The sequence below is a fragment of the Montipora foliosa genome, chromosome 1, assembly GCF_036669935.1.
Source record: "Montipora foliosa isolate CH-2021 chromosome 1, ASM3666993v2, whole genome shotgun sequence".
Lineage (NCBI taxonomy): Eukaryota > Metazoa > Cnidaria > Anthozoa > Scleractinia > Acroporidae > Montipora > Montipora foliosa.
The window spans coordinates 55,523,019-55,535,518 of record NC_090869.1 but is presented as its reverse complement, the minus strand read 5'-3'; the positions used below and the strand labels follow the sequence as shown (position 1 = coordinate 55,535,518).

The following is a 12,500-nucleotide window of genomic DNA, read 5'->3' as shown; positions in this document are numbered from 1 at the left end:
TTTAATTTTAAAAAATCAGCACTAATGTTGCACTTACGTCTCTGTTGTTTCTTTGTGATCGTTCTTTGATAATCTGGTGTCATTCTGTCCACTATTTCGCGAGACATCCTCAACCGAAGACCACTCTCTAAAAGAGGGAGAAGGTAGGAAACGCTCACCAGTCGATCGGCCAAGCCAACCTGAGAAATCGAGCCAAAAAATGTCGCCAAAATCCTTCAATCCGCCTCAAACTCGGCCAGCAACATGTTCGAATATTCTATCGAACATCTATTCAAGGAAATAGATCGCTGTCCACTCTGCGAAGGAAAAGTTGCCACAAAATTTCAATTTCGTCTTCTGTCAACTTCCTTGCGACGATCAGCCGTGCACCCAAACGGTGAATTGGTGACAAGTAACCAGTTTCTTAGTACAAATCTTTCCCTCCACCCCTCCCCGGACTTGACATATTAAACTCCTTCCGTGAAACCTCACGCTCCTCAAGTTCGGGGGTGGGTGGAGTGAAAGATTTTTACCTAAGGGGGCGGTGCCTTGTCACCAATTGACCGTTTGGGTGGACGGCTGACGTTGACAGCCTCGTTCCCAAGCCTTCACGCGTTGAATCGCAAGAAGCGCGAGACTAGAGGCCGGGCGCGATGGTGCAAGGCCTGACCAAAAATGGCAAACTGGTCCCTGATCGGAAAGTTCTGGTGCGCGATCCATGCAACCAAAATTTCCGGAACGTTCGAAATTTCCTCGCGTCAAATGGAACGGGACTTGGGACCGGTCTCGCTTCACTTCCCCTTGGGCCAGTTTTCGCGCCAAGATTCAAAATGTCGGATGATTCGAGATTACAGAGAGGTACTGGTAACAAAAATGGTCAAATGGAACGGATATTTCCGATGAGACCCAGAGGAGGAATGAATATTACCCCATACTGCATAGCGATTTCTTTCACATACAGTCGAACCTCTCTAATACGGACACCGAAGGGACACAGCAAAGTGTCCGTATTAGAGAGGTGTCCGCTGTATAGAGGTCATGAATATTACGTCACTTCAAAGGCTCCATTGATGGTATTAAGAGTTCTTTAAATCAAAACTGGCCCAAACAAGTCTTTGAGGTGCATAATGGACAGCACAAATCGTTACAATACAAGCTGTACAATTCCAAAAACACATGGCAAACTATAATACAGTTTCCGAGCAGTAACATAACAGAACAGTAACAAGTGTAGCGAACACTAACCTACAGTAGAGTATTTAATGAAAGTTCTTTGTTATTGAGTCATTTTGCGTTAAAGAAGTCTGTGATGTTCTTCTGAACAGCATTCGCTAGTCGTTTTTTGACATACAACGACTGAGCTTTGAAATAATCTTGCATAACTCATCAGCCAAATTTGATTCAATGACGGGAAGGAAAGAGGGAGAAAAAGGAAAGCAGCAACTGGAGAGTCTTCAAATAATAAGAAATCTTGATGATAAATGGCAATGACATGTCGATATATAATTTTTACTGATTGAAAACAAATGATACTGTTATCGTATGAACAATGAAACAATTGATTACACTTAATGACATGTAATATAACGACAAACAGGAAATCGTATTGAATAAGAACTGTCATCATTGGAGTGTCCGTAATAAAGAGGTTAAGTTCTTATGAATTTTTTCTCTGGGGCCGAGATTTCGTGTCCGTTGTCCGCATTATAGAGGGTCCGTATTATAGAGGTTATTTTTACAAAGAATGTATGGGCATTTTCTCGGGACCAAGTGAACTGTCCGTATTAGAGAGGTGTCCGTAAGGAGAGGTTCGACTGTATTATAAATCAACTGAAATAGTGACCTAATCAGTAACTTCCAGCCACATCGCAGAGGTGAGCGAGTGCTAAACACTACCATGTTGTGTTTTCAAATAGACCGGCTGATCTCTCATATACCAAGCTCTGAAATAGTTAAACATTGACAGCCAAGTACAGTAGAACACCGGTAAACTCGAACTCTGAAGGGAAACAAAAAACTGTTCGAGTTACCGGAGTTTCGAGTTATCGGGGTCGATTTAAATATTCAATTTTCCAGGTTAATAAGTAATAGTTTATTGATTTTCAACACTTCGGTATACAATACTGAGGAAATTAAACTTATGATCAGTAAATAACGGTCAAATACGTGATCTGTTCTCCAGTCTTTGTTGAGAATTAGATCTCACGATTAAAAAAGCGAATGGGATATCTCAATGGGCATCCGTGGCGAGTTATGAGAACCAGAAATTCTAGTTATCGGGGTAAATTTTCATAAAGGATAACGAAATTTAGTTCCAGTTAGAGGGGTTTTCCGAGTTCGAGTTCACCGAGTAAAAATGACTGAAAAGTTGGGTCAAATCTAATTAAGGGAATTGAGAATCAGGTTCGAGTTAGCGGGGGATTTCGAGTTATCCGAGTTCTAGATACATGTACCGGGGTTCTACTGTAGGTAAAAGGAACTGTGGGTACAAAGGAACAGAGGGACAGTGGGTACAGGCTTCAGCCCTTAAGCATTATACCTTCATTGCGAGTCGGAAGAAAAATTTGGTGTCAAGTTGAATGATTTTCCGTGTGCTACATTGAAATGTAGGGAAGCTCATGTGAGCTGAATCGAGTGCTTGACCAAACGGCGACGATGCGTAATACCCGATGTTGTTGAGAGTCGACCTGTGGATGTGTACGTCCCCCTTCAACATAATGAAAGAAAAATGAGTTAAATCTGAAATCCGCGTTTGTGCGATCGCTTTCAATGCAATGATCAAATCACAAGTGCCACTTGAGCCGAGGGCTCATAAAACTGGTGTATTTTGATAAAATCTTCGACTCCGAAAGTATTAGAAAATGTGGGTATTTCTGGGTACTTCTCCGCCAAAAATATCGTTTCACCATTGATCTGCATAAGTGAAGTGCATATTTGGAAAAACCTCTAATCTACAACTGTATAAAAAACTTTATTCACGATCTCTGTCCGGCCAGTTATCAAATTGTGAAACAGATACATTTTGAATTATCAAAATATGAGTAATCTTCCGTGAGTCTTGATGAATAAACATCAGAAATTAAATACAAAGTGATGAAGTATCCATCATAATGACAAAACCAACGAAATAATCACGAAGATCTTGTATATCATCAAACGAGCGTCATTTCGCTATGCCCGTTGGGACGAGATGCCGAAAAGATATCTGGGATACTATTAATTCCTCCTCTGGATCAGACCAGAGTGAACAGGAGATGTATCACGAAAAACTGGATGAATTTGAAGACTATACACTGTTATCGCACATAGGACGCCATATTGTTGAAAATCCTGTGCAGGGTCAACATCACGTGACCACGAAAAACTAGAACAATAACATAATTCTATGAAGTTCGCCGCCTTTCCTAACCAGTCTACCTCCACTAACTCTGATCAGACCCAACCGATCGCTCAATGAGGACCACACCTGAAAGTGTATCACCTTGACCGGTGAATTTCCACTCGGACCGCCGATCCATTAAGTTTTGGGCCGCAAATTCCGGATCGCGTCCCTGGTCCCTGATTTTCGTGCGTAGTTACTAAAACAAGGAATGACCTAAAATGAGCCACAATGAGAGCTCTACAATGATCTACAATGACATACAATGACCTACAGTGGTCTACAATGGCCCACATGTACAGTGAGCTACATTGACCTACAATGAGCTACAATGGCCTTCTTAAATGACTTTCAAGTAAAGCTATGATCTTCGCAGTTGTGAACTCAATTTTTGCAATTGCGTAGGGAAGCCTGAAAAAATCAGGACTTCAACGGGATTTGAACCCGTGACCTCGCGATACCGGTGCGAAGCCTTAACCAACCGAGCTATTAAGCCACTGACGTTGGGAGCTGACCACCTGTGGGTTCTAAGATCGTAGCAAAGATCACAGCGAAGATCATAGCTTCACTTGATTTCATATCCGCAGTTCATGTATGATCCAATTCATACATCATTTTATCGTTGATTCATTCCTTACGGGAACATTAGAACCCACAGGTGGCCAGCTCCCAACGTCAGTGGCTATACCTCAGTTGGTTAGAGCGTCGCACTGGAATCGCGAGGTCACGGGTTCAAATCCCGTTGAGGTCCTGATTTTTTTCAGGCTTCCTACGCAATTGCAAAAATTGCGTTCACAACTGCGAAGATCATAGCTTCACTTTATTACATATCCGCAGTTCATATATGATCCAATTCATATATCATTTCATTGTTAAATGACTTTATCAAGACCTTGCTTGGCAACGATAAAATGAATCCTAATTAGAGCTGCAAAAAATGAAGAGAAGATTGTAACTAAGTTATTCTTCCCACAAGGTCTTGTTTGGTTCAGAGTGCACAAGGAAAATTTTCAACTTGCACAGCAACGAAGTTTTGATTGGTTCAAAGTGCAGAGTGGATTGTTCTTAACCTTTGTACTGCAAACATGCTGCAGTGCCCTCGGAGCTGCAAGTTATCATTACAGGTCATTAGCTAATTTTAGCTTGTAATGTACCTCACTGTAGCTCACTGTAGATCATTGTTTCGTTGTTCCCGTTTGTTTTCACTGAAGTCTGGCTGAAATAAAATTCTCAGTTTCAAAACATTTAAGTGTCATCGGTGTTTATTTATTACGAGGAAAGGCAGTTTTTAGTCAGCTTAGATTCTGAAACGTGTATAGAGGGAAGCTCTTTGGCAAAGCCATGGATTAGCTCACGCTCCCTTTTGCCTTGCGCTTTGGCGAATGAACAGTGCACGGTGCTTCCATCTTTCAATCTTAACTTGATCGCTTTACAACTGTGATGTGCTGATCTCCTCACCTTCAACGAGTGATTCTAATTTACAGGAGCCTTCAATGTACAAAATTGTCATTTCAATTCACTTCATGTTCTGTTAGTAGAGCTTTTAACAAAACAAGTACGGTATTAACTTGTTTTTGTTCGTTTCAGTTATGCCTTGTTAAGTCTCAATGTTTAATAGTTCTTTTTAATAATTGTATACGAACACATGAAATCTGAAAATGAGTCACAGTTTGCTCCAAGTTTTGTCATAGGCTGTCATAGATTTTTTTAGTGGTAGTCTGTGGGATTTTGCTGGCAGGTGATGGTCAACCCAAATCCAGAGCCTAGCTCAGGTATAGCCAGCTTTGTTGTTCAACCCAATCATTACTCAAAGTTCACCTTAATTTTAAGGCTTCTGCAGTGATACTGTGACCAGGCTATGTGTTTACCATTCTACTCTACACTGATTTTGAATTAGTCACATCCACTGTGCAGTGGATGGACAGATGCAAATAAATCTTCAAATGGTATGAATAAGTTGTCATTTTACATGTATTGAGATTGACCAGGTTTAAAGCATTTAAACCATTTTTAAAGGATGCGTTGCACATTCGCTTTTTAAGAGTATCAAGTGTTGATTGAAGCGGGATCAATTATTATTTGACTTTATTTGGGGCAGGTTTAACATCTTCATCACAGTTAATTAGTCTGGAAGAAACACAAGCTGAGTACATCGTCTACACAAGGTACATGCCCATTACAATATTATTTTAACTTTAACCCATTTACTCCCGGGGGTTCCCAATTCACGAGTAAAATTGTCTGGCGTTAGACAGAGTAAGAGAGTAAAATACTAAGGGCGCTTTCCTTTCGTCAGAACTGGCCGGCCAGACCCGTCATTTTGCAAACAAAATGCAACAATTTGAAAGAACACTTGCATCATAATCCCTCACATTTTTATGGAGGAGTATATATCATCCTCAAGGCTTTGTTAATTTGAAGGCGTTGTGGAGTTAGTCCTCCCAAATGCATGGTCTGGCCGGTCAGTTCTGTTAAATGGAAAGCGCCCTAAGTATGGCCGGTTTAGGCTCGTTTAGGGGTGAATGGGTTGAAAAAAATCACATGACTTCAAAATATTCAGTGATGCAACTGGGCTATAAGGAATAGAAACATGCAAAAAGCTTCAGAAATGCATAAAGTGGTAGCAGGCATATACACTATAATACGACTTCCTAAGGAAGCATTTTTCTCCATAATTTCTCCCAAAAAATCTAAGTCAACTTATCAATTCAAAATATCCTGATAGGACCCTATACATTTCAGTCTTAAAGTTGCTGTCTGAGGTACGTTTTCTTTAAGACTATTCTTCTGTTGGGTGTTTGGACTCGTCTCCGTAAACCAACACCGATCGATATAAACAACGTCCATCCCTAGCCTGCGAGCAAGCTCTCTTGCGGGGTGGGTGGGCGGGCGAGGAGGGAGGAGGAGTCTGTCTCTCCTCCCGCCCGCCCATCCAGCCATATCCATCCCCAGTGATAACCAGACACAGGCAGCCCGGGGGGGGACTCCCATATGAAACAGACGGGGATGCTCGTCGTCTCGCTTAGGGGTGTAAATTTTGGATTTCGGTCTCGCTTAGGGTGTTCCGGGCAAAGCGCCAATATTTTATGCCACCAAGGTCTCGTTTAGGGTTCCGCGAAGTAACACAGAATTACGCGAAGAGAAACAGAAGTCAAATTTCCTTTTAAATTTTCTTTTTAGATAAAAGCATTCGATGATTATGCCTTTTTATCATTAAAACTCATTGCGTGTCGTATTTTTGTGTTTTTAAACGGTCTCTTTTAGGGGTCAAAATTTGCTTAAGCCACGCCTAGATTGGTCTCCTTTAGGGGTTAAATTCAAAATTTCCGACGAGCATCCCCGTCTGTTTCATATGGGAGTCCCCCCCCCCTCACCCCCGGGACAGGCAGACCACTCTATGTGTTTGTGTGAAGCGAAGAGAATATATGACGGTTATGAATAAAGCTCCGAAAATTACACATCTAAATCACATCTCGGTCTGAATATCCCAATAAAACTAAATGAAACCTGAATCGACTCATGTATGGTGTTTTTTCGCCTTCTTGGGCCGTCTAAAGCGTCTTATAGCGAAATTACTTACCGGCCAAAAGTAATTTCGCTATAAGACGCTTTAGACGGCCCAAGAAGGCGAAAAAACATCATACATGAGTCGATTCAGGTTTCATTTAATTTTATTGGGATATTCAGACCGAGATGTGATTTAGATGTGTAATTTTCAGAGCTTTATTCATACTCTTCGCTTCATACAAACACATAGAGTGGTCTGCCTGTGATAAGAGGTCCAAGGTAAACGTTTCGATCTTTTCTTCGCGAACAGAAAAAGCAGGTTCAGCGTCTCGAATTTGCTGACATTCAAGCAAAAAACGTTTCCCATCCATATCCCGCTGCTAATCACAGGTCTGGAAGTTGGTCGCAATCCGCCGCCATTTTGAACTTCGGGGAATCTACCATTCTCGTTCCCAGAGCTGCGATCCTCTTGGCCAGCGCCTCGGATCGAGAGCTCTGGCCGGTTCCAATCCTTTCTCGCCACTGATTGGTCAGATGGGAACACAATAAAAATGATAAACCGGAAGAAATCGGAAGAGAATGGCCGAAGGGATTCTATTTTCTGTTTGCCGTACTTGCAACAGATATATTATTAGTAACAACCATCCTTTGGATTTATTTGGTGAAAAGACAATTAGGGAAGGAATCGTACGGGTTTGAGTAGAGTTTTCTGGTTTGAAAATTTCTGTCGACGATGGTTTATTACCATCGCGAATATGTAGATCTTGCTACGTTACGGTCACGACATTTCAGGAGTTTATAAAGACGGTAGTTCATTCGAAAGCTCAGCACTAGTCGGTTATCCGATCTAAAAGAAGGAAGTCTGTGCAGCAGAGCCCGTCCTTCACCAGGTGTGGGACGCGAGAAAAAAAGGAGCAAGGTCAGCTGGTTATATGTTACGCAGGATTTTTGACTAAGCTCGATCGATTCATGTGTTTACGGTGTAATTATTTTTCATGTCTTTAACAACGCAAAGCCTTGACTCCTTTTGAATATGTCCGTGGTGAGGAAGAAAAGATTAAGCCGACAGCTAACCCGGTTATCGCGTACTTTTTTGTTACATTCTCTTATTGCAATAATGAAATTTGTAAGTATATTTTCTTTGTGTAATATCGCATTAAAGTTGGAACTTGATTCCTTCCATGTCCAGTTTGCATTAGTTATAAGAAAATCATACAACTAAGGTTGATACAAAAGGCTTCAGTTGAGAGCAACCCCTGATGAAAAGGGACTACAGCCCCTGATAAAAAATGGGGATAAAGGGGGGAGGGGGGGCTATCCAAAAAATGGATAAATTCCTGTCAAGTTGAATCTCAAGTGATCTTGATAATGTGCATCTTCTGGGTAGTTTATTATCCAGAGGAGAGCTTGAAGGATTCTCCTGCTGGTACACAGCTACTGAAAAACAACTTTTGGGTTCTCATTTTCAGAGGATTATTATGGCCACAGTAAATTGGGTACCTGTTGGTTAACTTTCACATCGCTGTTTTGGGCTAGTATATAATTTATTTAACTGGTAAATTGTAGGGTCAGAAGAGCTTAGCCAATAACCTATTCTTTGACAGGCGTCAACACTTGTGCTCACGCATGAGGGACCCCGTTACATGCTAAATTGTCTCCATGTTACATTGATTGCATACAGTGTCACGGTTAACAGGAAAATTTGGTTTTATCACATATTTTGATAAAGGTGGAATTACCACCATGAGTGATTTGGAAAGCTGACGTTCCAAGTGTTAGCCCATCGTCAGAGCGAATGTTTAGTCAGCTAAAAAGAGATCAACATAATTCAGACTGTCCCTGTTTGCACCATAAAAGAGAAGCCCCACATGCATTTTGGACTATTTTGCCAGATGCACCCAACAGGCAAAGGCTTGGTTGAATCTGTTTCAATGGCTATTGCTTAATAGAAACTGCCTTCCGGAAGTGCTTCTCTTGAGATAAAGCAACCGATCAAAAAGTTATATTTTGTTGTGTTATTTAAGCAATAGAGGACGTTGTCCATGTTTACATAGCCTCATCTAAATGCCAATCGCAGTTGGGAGAATTCTTGACAGTTATGCAAACCCGAGACACAGTTGAGGGTTTGCATAACATACACACCCATATTTCCAACCAGCCAATCAAAAGGTGCATCTGACAACACATAACCAATCAAAATTCATGTGATGTCATAGCTGTGTTTATATACTCTCATCTAAACACAGCTATTGACCGATATTAATGGGAGTGCGTTTACTATCCTAATTATTTTATAATTTAGAATGTGCAATGATATTCACACGCAAAATACAGTGTGCCTGTTATTGGCAATAATAATAAAATTATGATAACTCTTCGAACAACAAAGTTAGTCATTTATCTTATTACTTTCAATAATTTGCTCAAACCAACAAACTGAAGATGAAGACCATGAATAATAATTTATTTGTGATCAATCATTGTTAAAATTCACATTGAAAATATTAATGGTATTTTGTATCATTTGTTAACTGAATAAAACAGTGAATATATCAAACAACTGTCAACAATGATGAATAGTGGAGCAAAACCTCAGCAGATTTTGAAACATTGTGATGGAAGACATGGTTTTTGGAGATGCAATTAAGGCAGTTACCCTTAAGGATATCAACGACCAGTGCAAGAAGCTGTGCAAAGAGTGATATAGTTCCTCAGTTTTGCTAGTGCCAAGATGTAAGAACAAGGTGTCCAATGATATATATTTTCTAAAAATATGTAAACACATTAATATTTATGTGAAATTCAGGCAACTTAAATGACTTCATCTTGCATGTAGTTACATTTTGATCAAGATTTGTCCCCCAACATCATCATTTATCATCAGCAGGTTTAAAATACAAAGGAAATTATTGGGAATCAAACAATAATTATTTAGGTTGGATTCATTTTAACTGAAATTTAACTTTGAAGTTCAACAGTTACAGAGTAAATTAACTACTGGGTGCAAATATACAGATTTGATCCAGTCAGTCAGGGAGCAGGGGTTGCGCAGTGGTAAGAGCACTCGCCTCCCACCAATGTGGTCTGGATTCAATTCCCAAACTCAGCGTCATATGTGGGTTGAGTTTGTTGGTTCTCTTCTATATTGCGAGAGGTTTTTCTCCGGGTACTCCGGTTTTACCACATCCACAAAAAACATATTTGATTTGAGTTAATTTCATTGGTTTCCCCAATTAGTTCTGTAGTTCTAAATCCATTGACACTTAAATAAAGTAGTGTTTATTATGATTATTACAAGTTGATAAAAAAAGTATACATAATTCCTAGGCAACAGACAAAATTGGTAACATTAGGACCATTAGGCAGGCTTTTAGCTGCAAAACATAAGAAAATAATTTATTACCAGTATATGTGATCATTTATTTTTAGTAATAAATGCTAACTTCAAGGTTGTTTACTTACGCATTATAGTATTATTGTCTCTTTGTCTCTACTTCAATAGAGCTTAGCACATGCGAAAGTATTATCACTCGGATGTATTTAACACGTATAGCATTTAATTCAGTGCAACTTGATCCCTGTCGTCAGCTCCTGTCAACCGAACCCTCTTTTAAAATTCAGTCCTCCCTCTCTCATCTTAAAAATTTGATCGTGTATTTGAGGTATTTAACGGCGAAATGACAAGCACAGATAGCTTCAAACCCTCGTACTTCTTTCCTTTCAATGTGATGTCGCTTAAATCTAGAATTTCCATTCCATGATTCAACGCCTCGTGTAAGAGACTTGGCTTGGTCCGCCATTTTGAAAAAGAATCGAGACTGCGCAGAACGATCGGAAGTCCGTGAATCGCGGACTGTTAAATACACCCCATGCAAAATGAAAAGGGACTGGGAGCGATACGTGCGAGAACGAGGCTAGTTGGGCCAAGAAAAAATGGCCGCCTGATGCGAAGGGCGCCAAATTTTAAATATGCCGGCAAATTGTTGTGTTCCCAAATGCACCAAAAAGCTGTACAGGACTGAAAATGGAAAGAAAATTTCCTACTTCAAGTTTCCAGATGATGTGAACCTCAAGAAACGTTGGCTGCATGCTATTCGTCGCGACGAATGTAAGGATTTTACTGTCAACCAAAACACGAAGATTTGCTCTCGTCACTTTAAACCTGAGGACTTTGTTAAGTCTGTCGGAGGCCAGCGTATTTATGTCAGGGAAGGGGTCGTGCCGTCACGTTTTTCTTGGTCACAAAGTTCTCCGCTAAAGAGAAAGCCTCCTAAGAAACGTATGTTTACGTCGAATACAGACACAGAGTTGATAGTATCTCAAACAACTAGTGCAACTGAAACCAACGGTGATAACTGCACTTCATCGGCGGCTGGTAGCTCTGCTGATCATGACGTGCAAAACGACACGGATACGCAAGGAAACACGACAGAAGATTTCAAAGAACTTCTCGAAAAACTGAAGAGTTTGGAGCTTGAAAATGCTTCGCTAAAGGCTGAAATAGGAGTTTTGAAACGTCAGAAGGGTCTTGCAGATTCTCGCGTTTTTCAGTTGCGAAATTTTACCTCTGACGAGGACATCGCCTTTTACACCGGCTTTCCTAACTTTGCTACATTTAATGCTGTATATGAATTTTTGAACACTGGAACGAATGGGGAGAACATTAGGTACTGCTTGTCAAAAGAAAGAAGTGTCCCAAAGCGTTTTTATGATGAGAACGAAAATGAAACCGAGGAACCAGAGGAATGCACTCACAAAGGTAGAAAAAGGAGCTTAGAAGCAAGAGAGGAGTTTTTCCTTGAACTCTGCAGACTAAGAAGGGGATTTGCAGAAAAGCATCTGGCTCACTTGTTTCATATCTCTCAGTCAACAGTGAGCAGGATATTCCTGTCCTGGATAAATTACTTGTATCTTAAATTTGGTCAGGTATCTATATGGGCAAATAAGGAGGTTGTTACAGTTACTATGCCAGACAGCTTTAAAGACAAATACTCTTCCACCCGTGTAATAATCGATTGCACAGAGATTAGATGTCAGATGCCTTCCAGCCTTCTTTTGAATTCGAAACTGTTCAGCTCGTATAAAAACCACGTAACTCTGAAAGGCTTAGTTGGAATTGCTCCTAGTGGAGCTATAACTTTTATCAGTCAACTATACAGTGGAAGTATTTCCGATCGCGAAATTGTTGAGAGAAGTGGTTTTCTGAAGTTAGATTTTGATAAAGGTGACACTGTGATGGCCGATAAAGGCTTTACAATTGAAGATCTCCTTCCACTGGGTGTGAACCTAAACATTCCACCTTTTCTAGGGTTGTATACCCAAATGACAGCACAAGATGTTATCAAGACCCAGGAAATTGCCTCGGTAAGAATACATATCGAACGAGCTATTAACAAAGTCAAGAACTTCCGCATTTGGGATAGTGTCGTACCACTTAGTCTATTTGGGGTGGTAAATCAAATGTGGAGTGTCTGTGCCTTTTTGTGTAACATGCACGATCCTCTTATTTCCACGTAACATTTAGGCAAAGCAATAATGCCTTCTACAGAAGACAACATTATTTAATAAAAGCGCCAGACCCTAATGTTATGTCTCAGAAAGAGCACAGATTTGGTAAACTAGAGTTTCGGCATCT

The 12,500-nt window shown here is 40.4% G+C and overlaps 2 protein-coding genes across 2 annotated transcripts in view; one reads left to right on the top strand and one right to left on the bottom strand.

Moving 5' to 3' along the window:
• The window catches only part of LOC138001634 (protein NLRC5-like), a 353,269-nt gene that overhangs the window by 67,664 nt on the left and 273,105 nt on the right, over positions 1–12,500 (bottom strand). The window lies entirely within an intron of this gene.
• Positions 10,835–12,460, top strand: LOC137998839 (uncharacterized). Its single transcript, XM_068844669.1, has one exon. It carries the CDS (start codon positions 10,835–10,837, stop codon positions 12,380–12,382), a length of 1,548 nt encoding a protein of 515 aa, XP_068700770.1. The 3' UTR covers positions 12,383–12,460.